Source organism: Silurus aristotelis, assembly GCF_946808225.1.
Source record: "Silurus aristotelis genome assembly, chromosome: 18".
Lineage (NCBI taxonomy): Eukaryota > Metazoa > Chordata > Actinopteri > Siluriformes > Siluridae > Silurus > Silurus aristotelis.
In genome coordinates, this window is record NC_139591.1 from 4,887,939 (window position 1) to 4,904,698 (window position 16,760).

General features: G+C 37.4%; 1 protein-coding gene across 3 annotated transcripts; it reads right to left on the minus strand.

Annotated features, from left to right (window-relative positions):
* Positions 1-196: 196 nt before the first annotated feature.
* On the minus strand, positions 197-14,801 carry slc7a1a (solute carrier family 7 member 1a). Of its 3 annotated transcripts, XM_083567765.1 has the most exons (14): positions 14,656-14,801; positions 9,967-10,042; positions 9,147-9,269; positions 8,502-8,928; positions 7,808-7,966; positions 7,473-7,644; positions 6,642-6,775; positions 5,174-5,396; positions 3,661-3,797; positions 2,846-2,948; positions 2,321-2,526; positions 2,015-2,166; positions 1,286-1,394; positions 197-637 (listed from the first exon to the last, which is right to left on the minus strand). In XM_083567765.1, exons 4-14 carry the CDS (start codon positions 8,869-8,871, stop codon positions 450-452), a joined length of 1,953 nt encoding a protein of 650 aa, XP_083423891.1. In that variant the 5' UTR covers positions 8,872-8,928; positions 9,147-9,269; positions 9,967-10,042; positions 14,656-14,801; the 3' UTR covers positions 197-449. The 3 variants fall into 3 exon arrangements, with proteins under 3 accessions (XP_083423891.1, XP_083423890.1, XP_083423892.1); XM_083567764.1 differs by lacking the exon at positions 9,147-9,269 and having other exon boundaries at positions 14,656-14,800; XM_083567766.1 differs by lacking the exons at positions 9,147-9,269; positions 9,967-10,042 and having other exon boundaries at positions 14,656-14,750.
* Between the last annotated feature and the right edge of the window lie 1,959 nt (positions 14,802-16,760).

The following is a 16,760-nucleotide window of genomic DNA, read 5'->3' on the forward strand; positions in this document are numbered from 1 at the left end:
TTGCAGCTGTATCATACAAATAAATAGTTTAAAAATCATATATTGTGATTTCTGGATTTATTTATTTTTTTTAGATTATGTCTCTCACAGTGGACATGCACCTACGATGACAATTTCAGACCCCTCCATGATTTCTGAGTGGGAGAACTTGCAAAATAGCAGGGTGTTCAAATACTTATTTTCCTCACTGTAATTGAACCCAACAATAATTACTAAGTTGCTTTCAGACAAAATGTCCTTAAGCTGTTTCTTTTGGGTTGTAAATTAGAATATCAAAAATCACCATCCAACAATAGGGCTTTCAGCCTCTAATAAGGTAGTGAGTTATCTAATCAACCACAAAGCTTCGTCTCCTCATGCTCGGTCTGATAATAGTTTGTGCTCTTCAGCGGCCCTGAGTGTTGCATTTTAGAGAGAAGGCAGAGCTGAAGCTCATTTGATCCTCAGTATCAGAGCGAACCCTCTTCATCTTCACCATCCTCCTGTCTGGTGTAGAGAAACGCCTCTTTTTCAGGGGACATGGCATCCCGTTGTGTATTGGTGGATTTACACACATCAGGCTCTTTGTCTGGACTGGAATGAGTCAGGGCACCTTCAGAGCTGTGCCATATTCCATAACCAAAGTAGATAACAAACCCTGGGAAGTAATGCGTGATAAAGAATGAAAGATGAATTTTTGAACAAATTGAAAACATTACACACTTGTGAAAATTTTGCAATCCAGTGACAAGAACATACACTATATAGACAAAAGTATTGGGACACCTGACTTTCCCAGGCATATGTGGTTCTTTTACAAACTGATATTGCAAAGCTAAAGGCACACATTTGTATAGGATATCTTTGCATGTGATAGCATTACATTTTCCTTTCACTTGAACTAGGAGACCCAAACCTGTTCCAGCATGACAATGCCCTTGTGCACAAAGGAAACTTAATGAAGATATAATTTGAATGGGCTGGAGTGGAAGATCTCCTGCTGTAGAGCTCTGACCTCGAACACCTTTGGGATAAATCGTAACACTGACTGCACCTCAGGCCTCCTCATCTCACCTACATCAATACCAATCAGCACAAATCTCCACAAGCACACTTCAAGATCTAGGGGAACATCTTTCCAGAAGAGTGGAGGGAACTATAAGGTCAAATTTTTACAAAATGTGGAATGTAATGCTCAAAAAGTACATGCCACACCAGGTGTCCGCAAACATCTGGCAATATAGTGTAGTTTTTAAAGTTTCCTTATAAGAATATAGCTCTCTTTCCATCAAATAATTACACATACCAATGCACATCCACACAGCAAAGCGTATCCAGGTCCCTCTGTCCAGCTGCATCATCAGATACACATTAACAAACATGCTAACCACAGGAAGGAAGGGTAACAGAGGCACCTGCAAGCCAAAATGTCAAATCATTAAACTGAAGAATACAAAAGTGACATTTTGTAGGAATTGATTTGTAATACAATGTTGGATAAAGCTTGTGTGATTTACTAAATGCCAAAATCATTCACTCAGACAGGTTGTTTATAACCTGTATATAACTCATAAGTCCGTGTGTATTTTATATATGCATATACAACAATGAAAAATGTATAGCAAAATAATAAATCAACAAGATTCATTAAAATCAACAAGTCTCTGAATCAGGTTACTGTCTGCTGAATTACATGTTCCCCCAGTGTCGATGTTGGTCTCTATAGGTTTTTTGCCTTTGTTAGATTGAGCCTAGGTGTAAATGTCTCGTTTACATGGTGCCCTACAGCCGAGTCTCATCCAGGGTATATTCCAACCTTGAACCCAGTATTCCTGCAATGATCCTTATATATGTAAAATAACTGGCCAGCCTTATATCTGTGTAATTTATACTGATGACATCATGACCATCATGACATAAATGGTGCAAATCAACAAAGGTATAAATGTCAAGATGTGGATTTCTGGATTTTATCCTTTTGCCCACACAATTGTTCTATATGGTAAAACATATAATAATACAGGGCCTTGCTCACCTTAAAAGAGAGCTTGCTTTTATTTTCTGGCTGCCTCCAGATAAGGAAGGTGAGAAGGAGACACACCATTGCAATGACACTGAGCGTCGCTGCGCTCCAGCTCGCGATGCCACCCTGGACAGCCACGAAGCAGAAAGTCAGGATCAGGAAACCTGCAGCCCACATTGAAAAAAAACCTTCAGGGACTTCAGAGTATTGTGTACATGTGTGTATACACCTCCAGCAAATTATACTTAGTAGTTTATGTACAGTATGTTCGATTGTTTTTATTCTAGCTACGTATTTTTCCTGCATTCATGTCCTTACCAAGCAAGCTTGCACAGATATTGACAGCAGAACTAGAAAGGCCAGATGGCTCGGTGTTATTAGGAAAAAGCAGTGTTTTGAAACTGAAACGTTCCTCGAAGCCAGGAAGAATGCCCATACTCGTAGTACTAAAAGATTCTCTCATCTCCACCTCCTCATTTGTGCTTGCTATCTGGTAGCCCTGAGCGTGCTGATCTGGTTGATACCTGCAACACAAAAGTATGCACCTTAAGGTTTTTTACACAGCGATCCCATTGAATCTCAACACTTTCTCAGTGTCTTTCAGTATTTTTTATTAGTGAATGAGTTATTTTTTGGGGATGGATATAGTAGGCAATTGGGAACTACAGTTTCCAAAAAGTATGCACTGTATATTATTGATATTAGACAACAGATGTTGACTTAAAACATGACCTTCTATTATTTCTTGGTGGAAGTAAGTAGAAGTATTTTTTTGTGTGAAATGTATACTGCAATTATTCAGGGTAGTATTTACTGATGACTACACTGATTTACTCATCTCACCTGAGCACCAGGACACATGCAGCAACCAAAGTGTAAGCCAGGAGTGTGCCGATAGACATAAGATCAACCAGATCCTTCAGGTCAAACAGGAAAGCCATGATAGCTGTGCAGGGGCAAAAAGAGCATATCCACAATCTATGACATACTCACATTATTTGGGAATGAACCTATAAAAAAAAAAAAGTATGATTTTTTTTTTTTTTTTTTACAGAATGTAACCATGCATTACTGTGTTACCAGAAATAATGAAATATGTAAAAATTCAATCATCTGTTATAAACTTCCAATGTTTAAAAACACCAATGTAGTCTATTAAAATACTACAGACTTGATGAATAATTGACCTTGTTGCTTTATCAATGTTTTCATCTAAATGTTACATCATGGGACAACTTTCCATGCTACGTAGTTTTCACAGACCCATATTCTCTTACACTGTTTAAAGTTTTCTGACCATTCTTTGCTCAAGAAAATGCAAACAATGAGACTCTTGACTCCCAGAGAAAGTTTAAACATTATTCACATATCAGCAGGACATTATCTTAAAGGCTTGAATTTGAAAAAAGTGGGAAACAAAGGGGACTACTAAAACAGTCATTGTTACTAAGATCAACGATGTGCAATGTCAACTAATATCCATGAGTACCATGTGCCAAGTGTTTGTGATGAGTTACGTCGGCCGTGGAGGATTAAAGGAACTCACTCCTGTTCTAGAAAGGTCTAAACTCTAAGTTTGTGGTGTAAACAATAACACGGTATCTATGACTACATCAAAGGAAGTTTTCCACGTTTCCTCTGGCAGGTGCCGTTCTTACCGGACAATACCCCTGCAGCCATCGTGGCTATGATGGGCGTCTTCCTCTTGCTCACACGTGCCAGAAAAGAGAAGAGAAGTCCATCTCGGGACATGGCATAGATAATACGAGGGAGGGGAAACATGGAACCCAGAAGACTGGGCATGAGAAAATGGATAGATGAGGGGAGGTAATGAAAGGTGTGCATAATAAAGTCAAGTCAAGAAGCTTTTATTGTCATTTCAAACATATGTAGCTTTAGCAGGACACAGTGAAATGAGACAATGTTCCTCCAGAACCCAGGTGCTAATAACAGGCAAAACAGGAAAGCAGTTGGATTAGTTGTGGGAGACGTGATGTTTAAAATGTGTTAGGAGGCAATCAAAGTTTCTGACTCCGACAGAGAAACCCAGCAGACTCCCAACACCACTTAGACATCAGCAGATACTGCATGCACTATAGCTGTGCTCAAAAGGATAGGTCTTAAATTGGGTCTTAAACTCAAGACCAGTGCATTGTTAGTAGTATTAAGAGCCTTTCTCACCTGCCAGAAAGCCAGATGTTAGAGAAGCAGATAAGGGAGTTTTTGTTTTGGGGTTGATTTCAGCCATGTATTTGAAGATCAGTCCGTCATCTGCCATTGCCCAAAAGACCCGGGGCATTGGGAACATGGTACCAATCAGGCTAGCATGAGAGATTGGGGAGAAGAAAAGGCCATGCCATGCATGTGAAAGAGTGACAAACTACGGCAAAGTGCATTCACAGTCACCGATGAAACCCAAACAGCAGACAGCGCCACCGTGGTTTTAGCAGAATAAGCATTGAACAAAGAGACACAAAGTACAGTGCACTAAATACAACCCTGAATTATTCTGTCTTCTTAGTCTTAATTAGTCTTCTGAGCAAACTAAGGATCATTTTATTGGCTAAAGGAACAAACATTAAATAGTTTGATCAGTACTACATTTTATAAATGTATTAACAGCTGCGTAGTTGAATGGAAAATTCATAGCATCATGCAAGAAATACAATATATAAATGGTTATTAATGCTGAAACACATGCTTTTAAAGATGTGCTATTAAACAAGGCAAAAACTAAATATGTACTATATTAAACATTCCTGGAAAAAACCTCGATAAATCAACTTTGCTAAAAAAAAAAAAAAAAAAAAAACAACAACAAGTAGTTAGTACTACAATGCATATTTTTAGCTATGGGGTTCATAAGTGCAGACAAATATACACACGCAACTCCATGCATACAAACATAGGGCACAGTACCAGATCACCCACTTTCATTTCCTGTTACACCTACATTAGTGTGTAATGAGATTTTAGAAGAAAATAAAAAAGTTTAACCCAATTGGTTTTCATTTGGAAGTTCTGCATGTTGCCAGATTTAATATTATGTATCAGTATTGCTTTCCAAATCATAGAGAAGAAGAAGGACAAGGAGGAAAAGGAGGCAGGGCTGAACTGAACTCTGCTGTTACATACAACATTCTACATGTAAAAGCTTAGTTTCATGCTTACCTGGTGGAGAGGGCACACAAAGAGCCTACAGCTACTGCATATGTGGCTCCCTCCCAGCCTATGTATTTAAAGGCCACAGGAATTGGGCTTTTCTTGTCCAGCATGTAGTACGGCATCATCATAGTAAGAGCAGCTGATACGCCAAAGTAGGCAACAAAGCAGATGAGGAGAGAGGAGACGATGCCAATGGGAATGGCTCTCTGAGGATTCTTCACCTCCTCACCTAAGAGAAATTTAAGTGGCTTAGGAAAAACTGCAATGTCCTCACAGTCATTGTATAGCATTGAACAGTTTGAGACTCGATGACAAAAAAAGGCCTAAAGCCACACAAAATGTACACATTGTAAACCCATCTTAACTCCCAAGAAACAAAGGTGAATATTTTTCCAGAGAAGTTAGCGTTAAAGCATCTGAACCATTTCCTTGTGAAAGGGCTCACAGAGACTATGCATCCATTGTCAACGAAGGCAGGGAAATCCAAATTCATCAAATAATTCTTTTTTTACATTTTTATTATGTAACAAAACAAGCTTTGTGCGTTACATAATGACAACCGGTCTGTGAATTCAGCTACATTACAACGATAAAGTACACAGTAAAAACTTCATCAAGTTCACATTTTAATGAACTTACCACACTCCATAATTAATTAACATGTAAATAATTCATTCTATAAGCCCTAGATAGATCATATTATCTGCATTTATTTTCTGTAAGGTTCAGTGTGCTCTGAGGAGAAAGACATGCCCAGGCAAACACAATCCAAGTTCCACCAATCAGAGCTGAAAACACAGGGACATGAACTTAGCTGAATGTATAATGCTGCTCTTCTGGCAGTAGAAAATGTTGCTTGAATAAGTGTTAAAAAAAGGGGACCTGTACAGAAGTATTAAACGTGTAGATTCCCAGCAGCTGAACAACATGCTACTGTGTAATAAAAAATTTCCTTAAAAATTCTCACTTTTAAGGCTATTCACAACCTTGCCCCTTCCTATTTGTACGATCTTCTCCGTATTAATTTCCTTCTTGTTTTCTTAGATCTGCCTCGTCTTTCCTTCTGTTTCTTCTGCTCCTTCCACCACCATGGGGCATAGGGAACTCTTGTTGCTCTGCTTCCCAGCTCTGGAACTCTTTATCTCCATACATTAGAGGTAAATACATACATTCTCTTCTTAAATCTTATAGGCCCGGTCACAGAGCCAATCATATTCGTATTAAGTCTTTTGTAATTGTTGTTTGTATATGTCATAAACTGTACACATTGCTTCTAAATGCTGTTTTCTATGCTTTGTCACGTAACTTATTATGCGGTGTCTATGAGTGTTAAGAAAGGTGCCTATAAATAAAATTTCTTCTTCTTCTTCTTATTGTTATTATAAATCTGATTTTAGCCAAGTCTGTTTTAAAAAAAACTTTAGGTTATTAGAACTTTCCACTTCCATCCACTGACTTATATACACATCCTCACCTGTTGTGGCAATGCAGTCAAACCCAACGAACGCATAGAAGCAGGTTGCAGCTCCAGAGAGGACTCCGGTAAAGCCAAACGGCATAAATCCACCCATTCCCAAGCTCTCAGCAAATTCCTTGGACTCTGTTGTACTTTTCATTAAGGAAAAGAAAGAACAAAAAGAGCAGATATAACAGAATATTATACATAATATGTTAAATATAGTATTGCTTTATAACGAAATGCAGCACATTTGGTATTGTTTGTTTGCACTACAGTGCAGTTGAATTCTCGGTTCTTTTGGGTTAGATTCATCTTAGCAGATCTCATAGTAAAGTGAAATTTATCACTTTATCGCTAATAAATAATGCTTTATACTCGTCACATGTAAAATTGTCTCTTCCCATATTCCAGCGATGTTAAAAAGTTGGGGTCACAGCACAGGGTCTGCTATGATACGGAGCCCCTGAACAAAGAGGGTTTTGGGCCCTTGAGCGAGCGGCAGCTTGGTGAAACTAGGGCTTAAACCCCGGACCTCCCAATCAGTAACCCAGAGCCTTAATCACTGAGCTACCACATCACATGTATGACATAGTTCTTTAATAAATAAAAATGATAATCTTTAACTTTTGTAATTTTTTTCCTAATGTCATCAAAATGACATTTACCATTTACACTTTACATTGGTAAAATGTGGCACAACCCCACAAAACCCAATCCACTGCCAGTGACCCATAAACCACGCACTAATTCTCTACTATCAGCATGGAAATAGCTTTAGATTTGATGATGAACCTGCTGTACTGGGAAGCACAACAGAAAGGAGATCAGCTTCTGCATGCTGCTCACTTGAATCCTGAGGAGTTGGTGGGATTGAGAAGCTCATCAGGACTCAGTTGCCAGTTCTTGAGCGTGCCTTTAACCAGGCCTGATACCACCATAAACAGCAGAACCAGGATATTGATGCAGGTGAAAACCTTAGTGACCATGGCTGACTCCTTTACTCCAAATGCCAGCAAGCCTGTGTCAAAAAAGGGAATATTTATAATCTTCGCATTATAATAATTAGTAATCACACACAAAAAAAAATCATAAAAACCATAGGATTCCATTAATTTCTTTTAAAATAAACTTAAATTATGTGTGCGTAAATTGTGTTTGTTTTATATGACTTATTAAAGTACCTGTGAGAATCAGTATAATAGCCACTGCGAACACGTCCGGGTAATCAGCCAACACGCCCGGGAAATTCATGCTCATGTACTGATGACAAAAGTGCTCAATTTGTTTGCCGATTAGCTCATCGAATGTAGCGCTCCAGGCACGAGCTACACTGGCTGTGCCTTTCCAAATAAAATGTAATACAATTATGTTGCAGGGAAACTGTTAAAAAAATAGTTATAGTAATAATAAAGTATTTCATAAGGCTGATTTAATGAAAGAAATTCAGAGATTAATCCAGAAAAACAGAACGCAAATTACAATTTAAATTTGGTTTAACACTAAGTTGTTATATACACTCATAGATCATGTTAATAGGAACACCTGTTTCCCTGCTCATTTATCTGCCTTTAGGTTCAATGTATTGTGCATTCCGAGATGCCTATCTGCTAACCACGGTTGCAAAGAGTGGTGATCTTTCTCAGAACTGACTGGATGCTTTTTTTCTTTATAAACTACAGATTTTGCTACATGCAAAATCCCAGGCTCAGAGCAGGCAGTCTGGCACCAACAACTATTCCAAGTGTTCCTATTAAAATAGCCAGTGAGTGCATATGGACAAAGATAAACACATGGCACATAGTTTATGCATAGTTTTTTACTTTGACAATAATAATGAACTTTAAGTCTGTATAGGTTCTGCATGTATTGCCTTACCTATGATATAAGAAAGGATCAAATTCCACCCAGTAATGAAGGCCCAGAGCTCCCCTACTGTCACATAGCTGTACAGATAAGCAGAGCCTGTCTTCGGTACCCGTGCCCCGAACTCAGCGTAACACAGACCAGCCAACACTGATGCCATGGCAGCGATGAGAAAGGACAGCACGATGGCAGGCCCGGCATTTTCTCGTGCCACTGCCCCCGCAAGGACGTACACTCCAGCTCCAAGAGTACTACCCACTCCCAGAGCCACTAGGTCGAATGTGTTAAGACATCGTGAGAGACGAGAGTCTTCCAAACTGCAGTCCACCACTTTCACCCGCAGTAGCTGCTTGCCAAAACTCAGAAGCTTCTGCAAAACCATGGCTCATCTGATCCGGTTTGATCTGGCTTGATCTGATCCGTTCCACACACAGCCTACCTAAAGGAATGGCTTTTAATAAATAGTTTGCCAAAGAAATGACTGAACGGTGTGTTACGGTGTATTTCAGAAATTACGGCATTTTTCATGATTTTCAATTGATTGATCCACTCTCATTTTGCATCCTGCTTTGTTTGACCCATTTAAGTCACACTAAGATATCCATTTATTATCAATTGTAGATCAGTATTTAAAAAAAAAAAAGGAACATTTTGTACCTTCAGCTCTAGTGTACAACCTGGCAGCAATAAGCGGGTGTGTAATGATATATAGATTAAAAAATCTCCACTCAGGAAAGAATGTCATTCATGTACGCTTATATAAGAAGGCAGGGGAATTAACTTGATCCAAAACAAAAGCAAATACAGGGCATTGTAAAAGCAACTCCAGAATAGTAACAAGTCTTTATAATCAAGAAAAAGATTAACAGTCAAATGATGCAACATCAAACTCTGACTAGGTAACATGCTATATCAAAGAGAGAGCATGTCAGTAATAAGAGTGACACCATAACAACAACATTAAACACAAAAAGGCTCACTGGTATTTTACTTGAGAATTGGGTGCTATAAAATGTGTCGGAGATGAATTGAAAGTCAACTTCATGGTCTCTGGCCCTTTAAGGTCTCCCATGTCAAGCACGCATTGGTCTGGACAGACCTCTTCAAATTACACTTGCCTACAGTCATGTTTTCTGTACATTTCAAATTGTACTTAAAACAAAAATTTCTTAATTCGTACAAGTTCCTAGAAATTTCAGTTATAATAAATTTTAATTAAATGTGTCAGAAATGCATTTTCTTGTAAAAAGTCAGTTTCTTTTACGTTTTAAAAAGACATGCCATGAAGCAAATTGCAATCAGAACAGCTGTTTGGAACAACTGTTTTAAAAAAAGAATTTCACAAAATGAGATTTACCGCCAACACAACACAAAAAAAAATCCCCGAAACAAATCAAATTTGTGCACACTTGTGGAAGCCATGCAGACCCAATAACCCCTCTACCACAGCAAAGAAGTGAGGATACAAGAGCTTTACCTGCTGTTAGCAAGTACGAGATCTTTGAATGAACTCCTGTCTGCTCCTGGCGACCCCAATCTCTCTTACTGCTGCCCTACAAATAGAACATTGACACATCACATGTTCAAGTTATTCCAGGCAGACTCTGTGTATATTTGTGTTCACTGAGGCACATTCAGGCCTTCGACTTCCCAAACCGTTCTAAGAAAGACACACTCACGGAAGCCACTGAGGCCAGTGTTTAACTAGACAGCACAAATGGGAAAATGAAAATGGCTGCTGGACTTCAATAGGTTGTACATTGTAAATATAAAGAAGGGCAGTAGGTACTGAATAGAACGCATACAGCGGGGTGCAAAAGTCAGCAACAAGAAGTTGGAAGTAAACTAAAGGTTTAAGAATTTGAACATTTTACAATAAATAAAGGTGATATGTAATAAAATCCAACATTTAGGATATGTTCTAGGTCAGAATTTAAAATTAACTAAATTTGTGATATTGCAAATACATAATTACAAATCATAAAGTCTTTGTCCATTTCCTAGAAGCATGTGTTCACCAACAGGGCCATGAATTTAATCTAATATGGATTGTCTCCAAAACCTAAAGGTCAGCTGTCTACATCTTTATAGGATGGAACATTTTGCTCAAGTTATGGCTGATAAGCTGTACAAGTGCTAAACAGAAGCTAGTAGCCTCAAATGCTCGATTAAACTTGTACGTAATTGCGAATGAATTTTACATTTCTTCTAAGTTGTATTCAGTGTCTGCTCTAAGAGATACCCTCTTGTAGATAACCAATTTTTTTCAGCCAGATCACACTCATACAATCCAGATCTCCGGAGAACGTATCAGCATGGAATGACATTCCACAGGGGGGGATATAAGGCTATGTGCAGTGTTCATTTATAGTGAGTATGGAAAGAGCTGTGGGCGTTAAATCAATCTAGACAGCTCCAGCTGGAACAGACAGCAAGGTAGATAGAACATGCATTGAACATCTGACATTGCTTGTGTTTACTGGACAAGGAGACCCAAACCACCACTGTCCACACACACACACACACACACACACACACACACACACACACACACACACACACACACACACACACACACACACACACACACACACACACACACACACACACACACACACACACACACACAAGATAAATTAAGCAGGTGGGAAGAGCAGGGGTGTGGTGTGTAAATGTCCAATCATTTTGCAGAGCTTTGTTATGGTGTATAACATGCAACACATGATATCAAGGTTCTAGTTAGGTTACTTTTAAGAATTCTAAACACAAACATTAAGAGTCACAGGATTGCTGTGGTCTTTTCTCGTTGGTGACGGAAAGTATTATTTTAAAATGTTTTCATGAGCTTATCCTCATGAAAACATTCACGAGCTATGACGTTAGACACTTTTCAGTCGGTCACCTTGATCATATAAAAAACAAAGTGTTCTGACCAGCAAAGGCTGGACAAACATACAAACAGGCAATGAGTATATTATATATATATATATATATATATATATATATATATATATATATATATATATATATATATATGAGCTGTCTAGTGTAGCTCCAGACCCAAACTTATAAATCAAATATGCAGTAATATATTCGCATAGAACACTCATAACGGTCATCTGACAGACTTCAAACATAGTTTGGATTTCTGTTGCCTGAAAGGCTTTATAGGAGATTAATATTTTATCATTATGTCATTATGTTGTAATCTACTCACACCCAACATGTGAAATGCCACAGATCTAAATTGTGTGCCTATGTAATTAAATATCAAGCTTAGATTATGGTGTAAAAAATGCACAATATTATACAAACACTGAGAATTCAATGTCAAATGTAGTTATAATGCTTTAGTCAAATTACAGATATGGACAGCTATAATATATGTATCTTGAAATGTCAGGCAGATTTGAACAGAAGCTCAATTTCCAGCTTACATGGGGATCACAGCCAACAGCCAAAAGGGTCAAACATATTAGGATTCAAGATCATACAATGATCCAAATATGGAAACAAATTAGCTGCCTGATTTTAAGAGTGAATTGTCCATAATTACTGGCCCTTACAATAAGCAAAAATTATTGTACAAAACACAGAATCATTCAAATACAATAATACTGAAAACATACTTTTCCAGACAAATTTGGTTTTTCTCAAACTTCTATCACGAAGTTGTAGGTAAATAATTGTATAGGATGTCTTTTAAAATGCTTGTATTAAATTTCCCTTTCATTTGAATTGGGAGACTCAAACCTGTTCCAACATGACAATGCTCCTGCGCACAAAGCCAGGTTCAAGAAGATGGTTGACACGATTTGTAATGGAAGATCTTGAATGAACTGCTATAAAGCTCTGATCTCAACCCTATTGAAGACCTTTGGGATGAGCTGAAACAATACCTGCACCCCAGGCTTCCTCGTCTCACCTATATCAGTACTTGGCTTTCCAACCACCCTTGTGGATGAATGAGCACAAATCTCTACAAGCATATGATAAAATCTAGTTAAACATATTCCCAGAAGAATTAGATTAAGATTAGAATTAGATTTTATTAAGCTTATGAACAGGTGTCAAAAAACTTGTGTTCATATATTGCATTTGTTGAAATAATTATTTCTTTCTCAGAAATATGTGCACCAATATATTTGACACTAAAATCAAAAATTTTAGGTCATGTGGTCATTTGTTGTCAAAGCAGCCAATACCCAGAACTGGTAATAAATATGGAGTTGAATACTTTGTAAAAATGGTCTAACAAAAATCTATACTATCAGGAATTCTGCTCAGGGGCAAGCACCTAAATTAAAGAGACACAAAATCAATTTTCTGAGACAGAACACGGAGTGTTCAGATTAAATTATACATTTGCCAATCCTGTGGTTTTGGAACCACCACAACCCTGAGCAGAATAATGTGGTTACAGAAGATGAACCATCAACGGAATAAAAATTATTAATGAATGATTTTTCAGATTTATGCAACCTGATTTTAATCATTATAGAAGGTACTATATAACAAAAAACATGGACCATCTTTTTCTGTATCAGAAATAATAATAATAAAATAGTTGATAACCTAAAAGAAACGTGGATCATTGAGTGTGATGCACATAATCTAAAAAGTCTATATAACAGGAATTTGACTATAGTTCACTGAGCAAAAGGATTATCAGAACAGAACACATATTTCAGACAATTTAATCTATTGTGATAATAGTGATAATAAGCATGTCTGCTATTTTGTGTTATAGGTTTTGCTATTAAAACTCACATTAAATTAAAATTACAATTAAAATGACTTTTTTTTTTTTTGTTTCGTTTTTTATTGATGATTCAACTACACTTTTCTACAAGGGTGGGACAAATAAAACCCCATTCTCCCATTAGGGGTCGCCACAGCGGATCATCCGCATGTTTGATTTGGCACATGTTTTGGACAAATAAAGACCTTAAATTCATTTTCTACAGGAATCTAAACATTAAGAACGGGACCTGGTGAAAAGTGGTAGCTCAGTGTTTACTATGTTGGCCTTCTTAACTGAAAGTCATAGGTTTAAACCCCAGCACCTCTGATCTCTGATCTATTATTGGGCCCCTGAGCAAGGCCCTTATACCACAACTGCTTAGTTGTAAGTCACTCTTTACATGTTAATGTAGAACTCATCAATTGATTTTTTTGTTTTTTAAACGATAAACAATGCAAAAAAATGTGATTTTCACTAAAGAATATTCTACAAAATATTTGTCAAACATATCTGGTCCTGGTTTTGTGATATTTTAGGTAATTTTTTTGGAGAATTAGTAGATTGGAAAGATCCAAATGCTATTATTAATAATACTATTTATATTGGTTAAAGAAAATAAATAACAGTAATGTGTCTGCAATGCAAGCCTTTATGTAAAAAACAAAAACAACAACACAAACAAAAAGGAAATAAAGGGTATATCCAATATTGGTCAAAGTCATATAAACACAGATGTCAGACGTGGCCTATTCAAACCATAAAAGCCTATTTACAACATAATCCGTGTTGTTGTGGACACAGAAGAGAGATGGAAAACTCAGATCTTGAAGATAAACAGTTCATTCTCGTGTGTGAAGAATGCATGAGGGGGGTAAAGGGGTAAGGTCACACAATCTTGTGATTATTGAAAATAACTTTTAGACCCAACACAGCTACAGAGCCGCGCATGCGCACTGGCAAATTCACAGTAACAGCTGCAGTTTCTTAACTAACAGTTTGTACTGTAAATACTGAAGATTGTGTATGTGGCAAAACAAAGCTGGCTGAGTCATTTTATTGTATTTATTGTATTATTAGACTTGTGCCTCATTGAATTATGGAATCATACCTTTTTTTTAGCCCCCCCAACAAACTACAATTTAAGTGTTTGTACAAATGTTATATAGAAGGAAAAGTACGTGTAACACAGTCATATTAAGATTTAGATCACTAACACAGACAACTGTTTGGAACCAGAATAGAGAAGTCGACAGGAAATGGTTTGTCAGAATAGGACGCCACCTGTGGTCCATGAAACTTCTTAGGAGAGATGCCAAATACATTTCTACACACGCACGTGCCAAATCACCACGTGGAAGGAAACACTGCAAATGTCAAGATTTTCTGTAGTCAAGAAAAAAAAAAAATAGAAACTAGTCTTACCTTAAATCCACTATCCAGTGAGTGCACGCTCATAGAAAGCTCGGTTCCTGCAAAAGCACAGTGTGTTCGAGGTTTTTTTGGCTCAGGGTGGGATTTAAATGGGGCGTTCGCCTCTTTCTTCATCTTTATAGGAGCAAACATCAGCTCCGCCCGAGCTCTGGGACTGGCGGAAAACTTGACCAGATGCCGATGTCATTACCTTCAACCCAGTAGCCCTGATCTCATGCTGACTTTATAAAGGACATTATTATTATATTTTATTCTGGGTTGACCAAAGCCAACGTTATTTTTCATATTAAACAATGAAATATTTTCTTAGATATTTTTAAGATTCATCTACAAAACCCGATGCTTAAGCTTTTCTACTTCAAAGAAATTTCAGTTACAGTTTTGCGATAGATAGATAGATAGATAGATAGATAGATAGATAGATAGATAGATAGATAGATAGATAGATAGATAGATAGATAGATAGATAGATAGATAGATAGATAGATAGATAGATAGATAGATAGATAGATAACAAAACTTTCAATAATAATCTACAGGGAAAACGATCACTTCCACAGAAGCATAATTTCGATCAATTAAAAAAGTTTATTATTACTACTATTATGCTGGTTTGACAAAAGCCATAGTACCGTTTTTCAATGAAAAAATGTGAACGCTACTTCTCTTCTACCGATTTCATGCTCTATCCACATCAACACCTATCCATCTAACCATCAATCTATCTATCCATCCATCTATCTATCCATCCATCTATCCAATCGCCTATCTATCCATCTATCCAATCGCCTATCTATCCATCTATCCAATCGCCTATCTATCTATCTATCTATCTATCTATCTATCTATCTATCTATCTATCTATCTATCTATCTATCTATCTATCTATCTATCTATCTATCTATCTATCTATCTATCTATCTATCTATCTATCGTTTGACCGATGTATCTATCGATCTATCGATCGATCTATCTAACCATCCATCCATCCATCCATCTATCTATCTATCTATCTATCTATCTATCTATCTATCTATCTATCTATCTATCTATCTATCTATCTATCTATCTATCTAACCATCTATCTATCTATCTATCTATCTATCTATCTATCTATCTATCTATCTATCTATCTATCTATCTATCTATCTATCTATCTATCTATCTATCCAACCATCCAACCATCCAACCATCCATCTATCTATCTATCTATCTATCTATCTATCTATCTATCTATCTATCTATCTATCTATCTATCTATCTATCTATCTATCTATCTATCTATCTATCTATCTATCTATCGTTTGACCGATGTATCTATCTATCTATCTATCTATCTATCTATCTATCTATCTATCTATCTATCTATCTACAGTGGGTACGGAAAGTATTCAGACCCCCTTAAATTTTTCACTCTTTTTTATTTTGCAGCCATTTGCTAAAATCATTTAAGTTCATTTCTTTTCCTCATGAATGTACACACAGCACCCCATACTGACAGAAAAACACAGAATTGTTGACACTGTTGCAGATTTATTAAAAAAGAAAAACTGAAATATCACATGGTCCTAAGTATTCAGACCCTTTGCTCAGTATTTAGTAGAAGCCCCCTTTTGATCTAATACAGCCAGGAGTCTTTTTGGGAAAGATGCAACAAGTCTTTCACACCTGGATTTGGGGATCCTCTGCCATTCCTCCTTGCAGATCCTCTCCAGTTCTGTCAGGTTGGACGGTAAACGTTGGTGGACAGCTATTTTTAGGTCTCTCCAGAGATGCTCAATTGGGTTTAAGTCAGGGCTCTGGCTGGGCCATTCAAGAACAGTCACGGAGTTGTTGTGAAGCCACTCCTTCGTTATTTTAGCTGTGTGCTTAGGGTCATTGTCTTGTTGGAAGGTAAACCTTCAGCCCAGTCTGAGGTCCAAAGCACTCTGGAGAAGGTTTTCGTCCAGGATATCCCTGTCCTTGGCCGCATTCATCTTTCCCTTGATTGCAACCAGTCGTCCTGTCCCTGAAGCTGAAAAACACCCACACAGCATGATGCTGCCACCACCATGCTTCACTGTTGAGACTGTATTGGACAAGTAATGAGCAGTGCC

Coding starts and splice junctions, on each gene's coding strand:
- slc7a1a (XM_083567765.1), bottom strand. CDS start 8,871: ATGGTTTTGCAGAAGCTTCTGAGTTTTGGCAAGCAGCTACTGCGGGTG. Junction 7,967..8,501: donor GATCCTTTCTTATATCATAG/GTAAGGCAATAC, acceptor TTATTTGGAAAG/GCACAGCCAGTGTAGCTCGT. Junction 1,395..2,014: donor AAAGCAAGCTCTCTTTTAAG/GTGAGCAAGGCC, acceptor TTTGGCTTGCAG/GTGCCTCTGTTACCCTTCCT.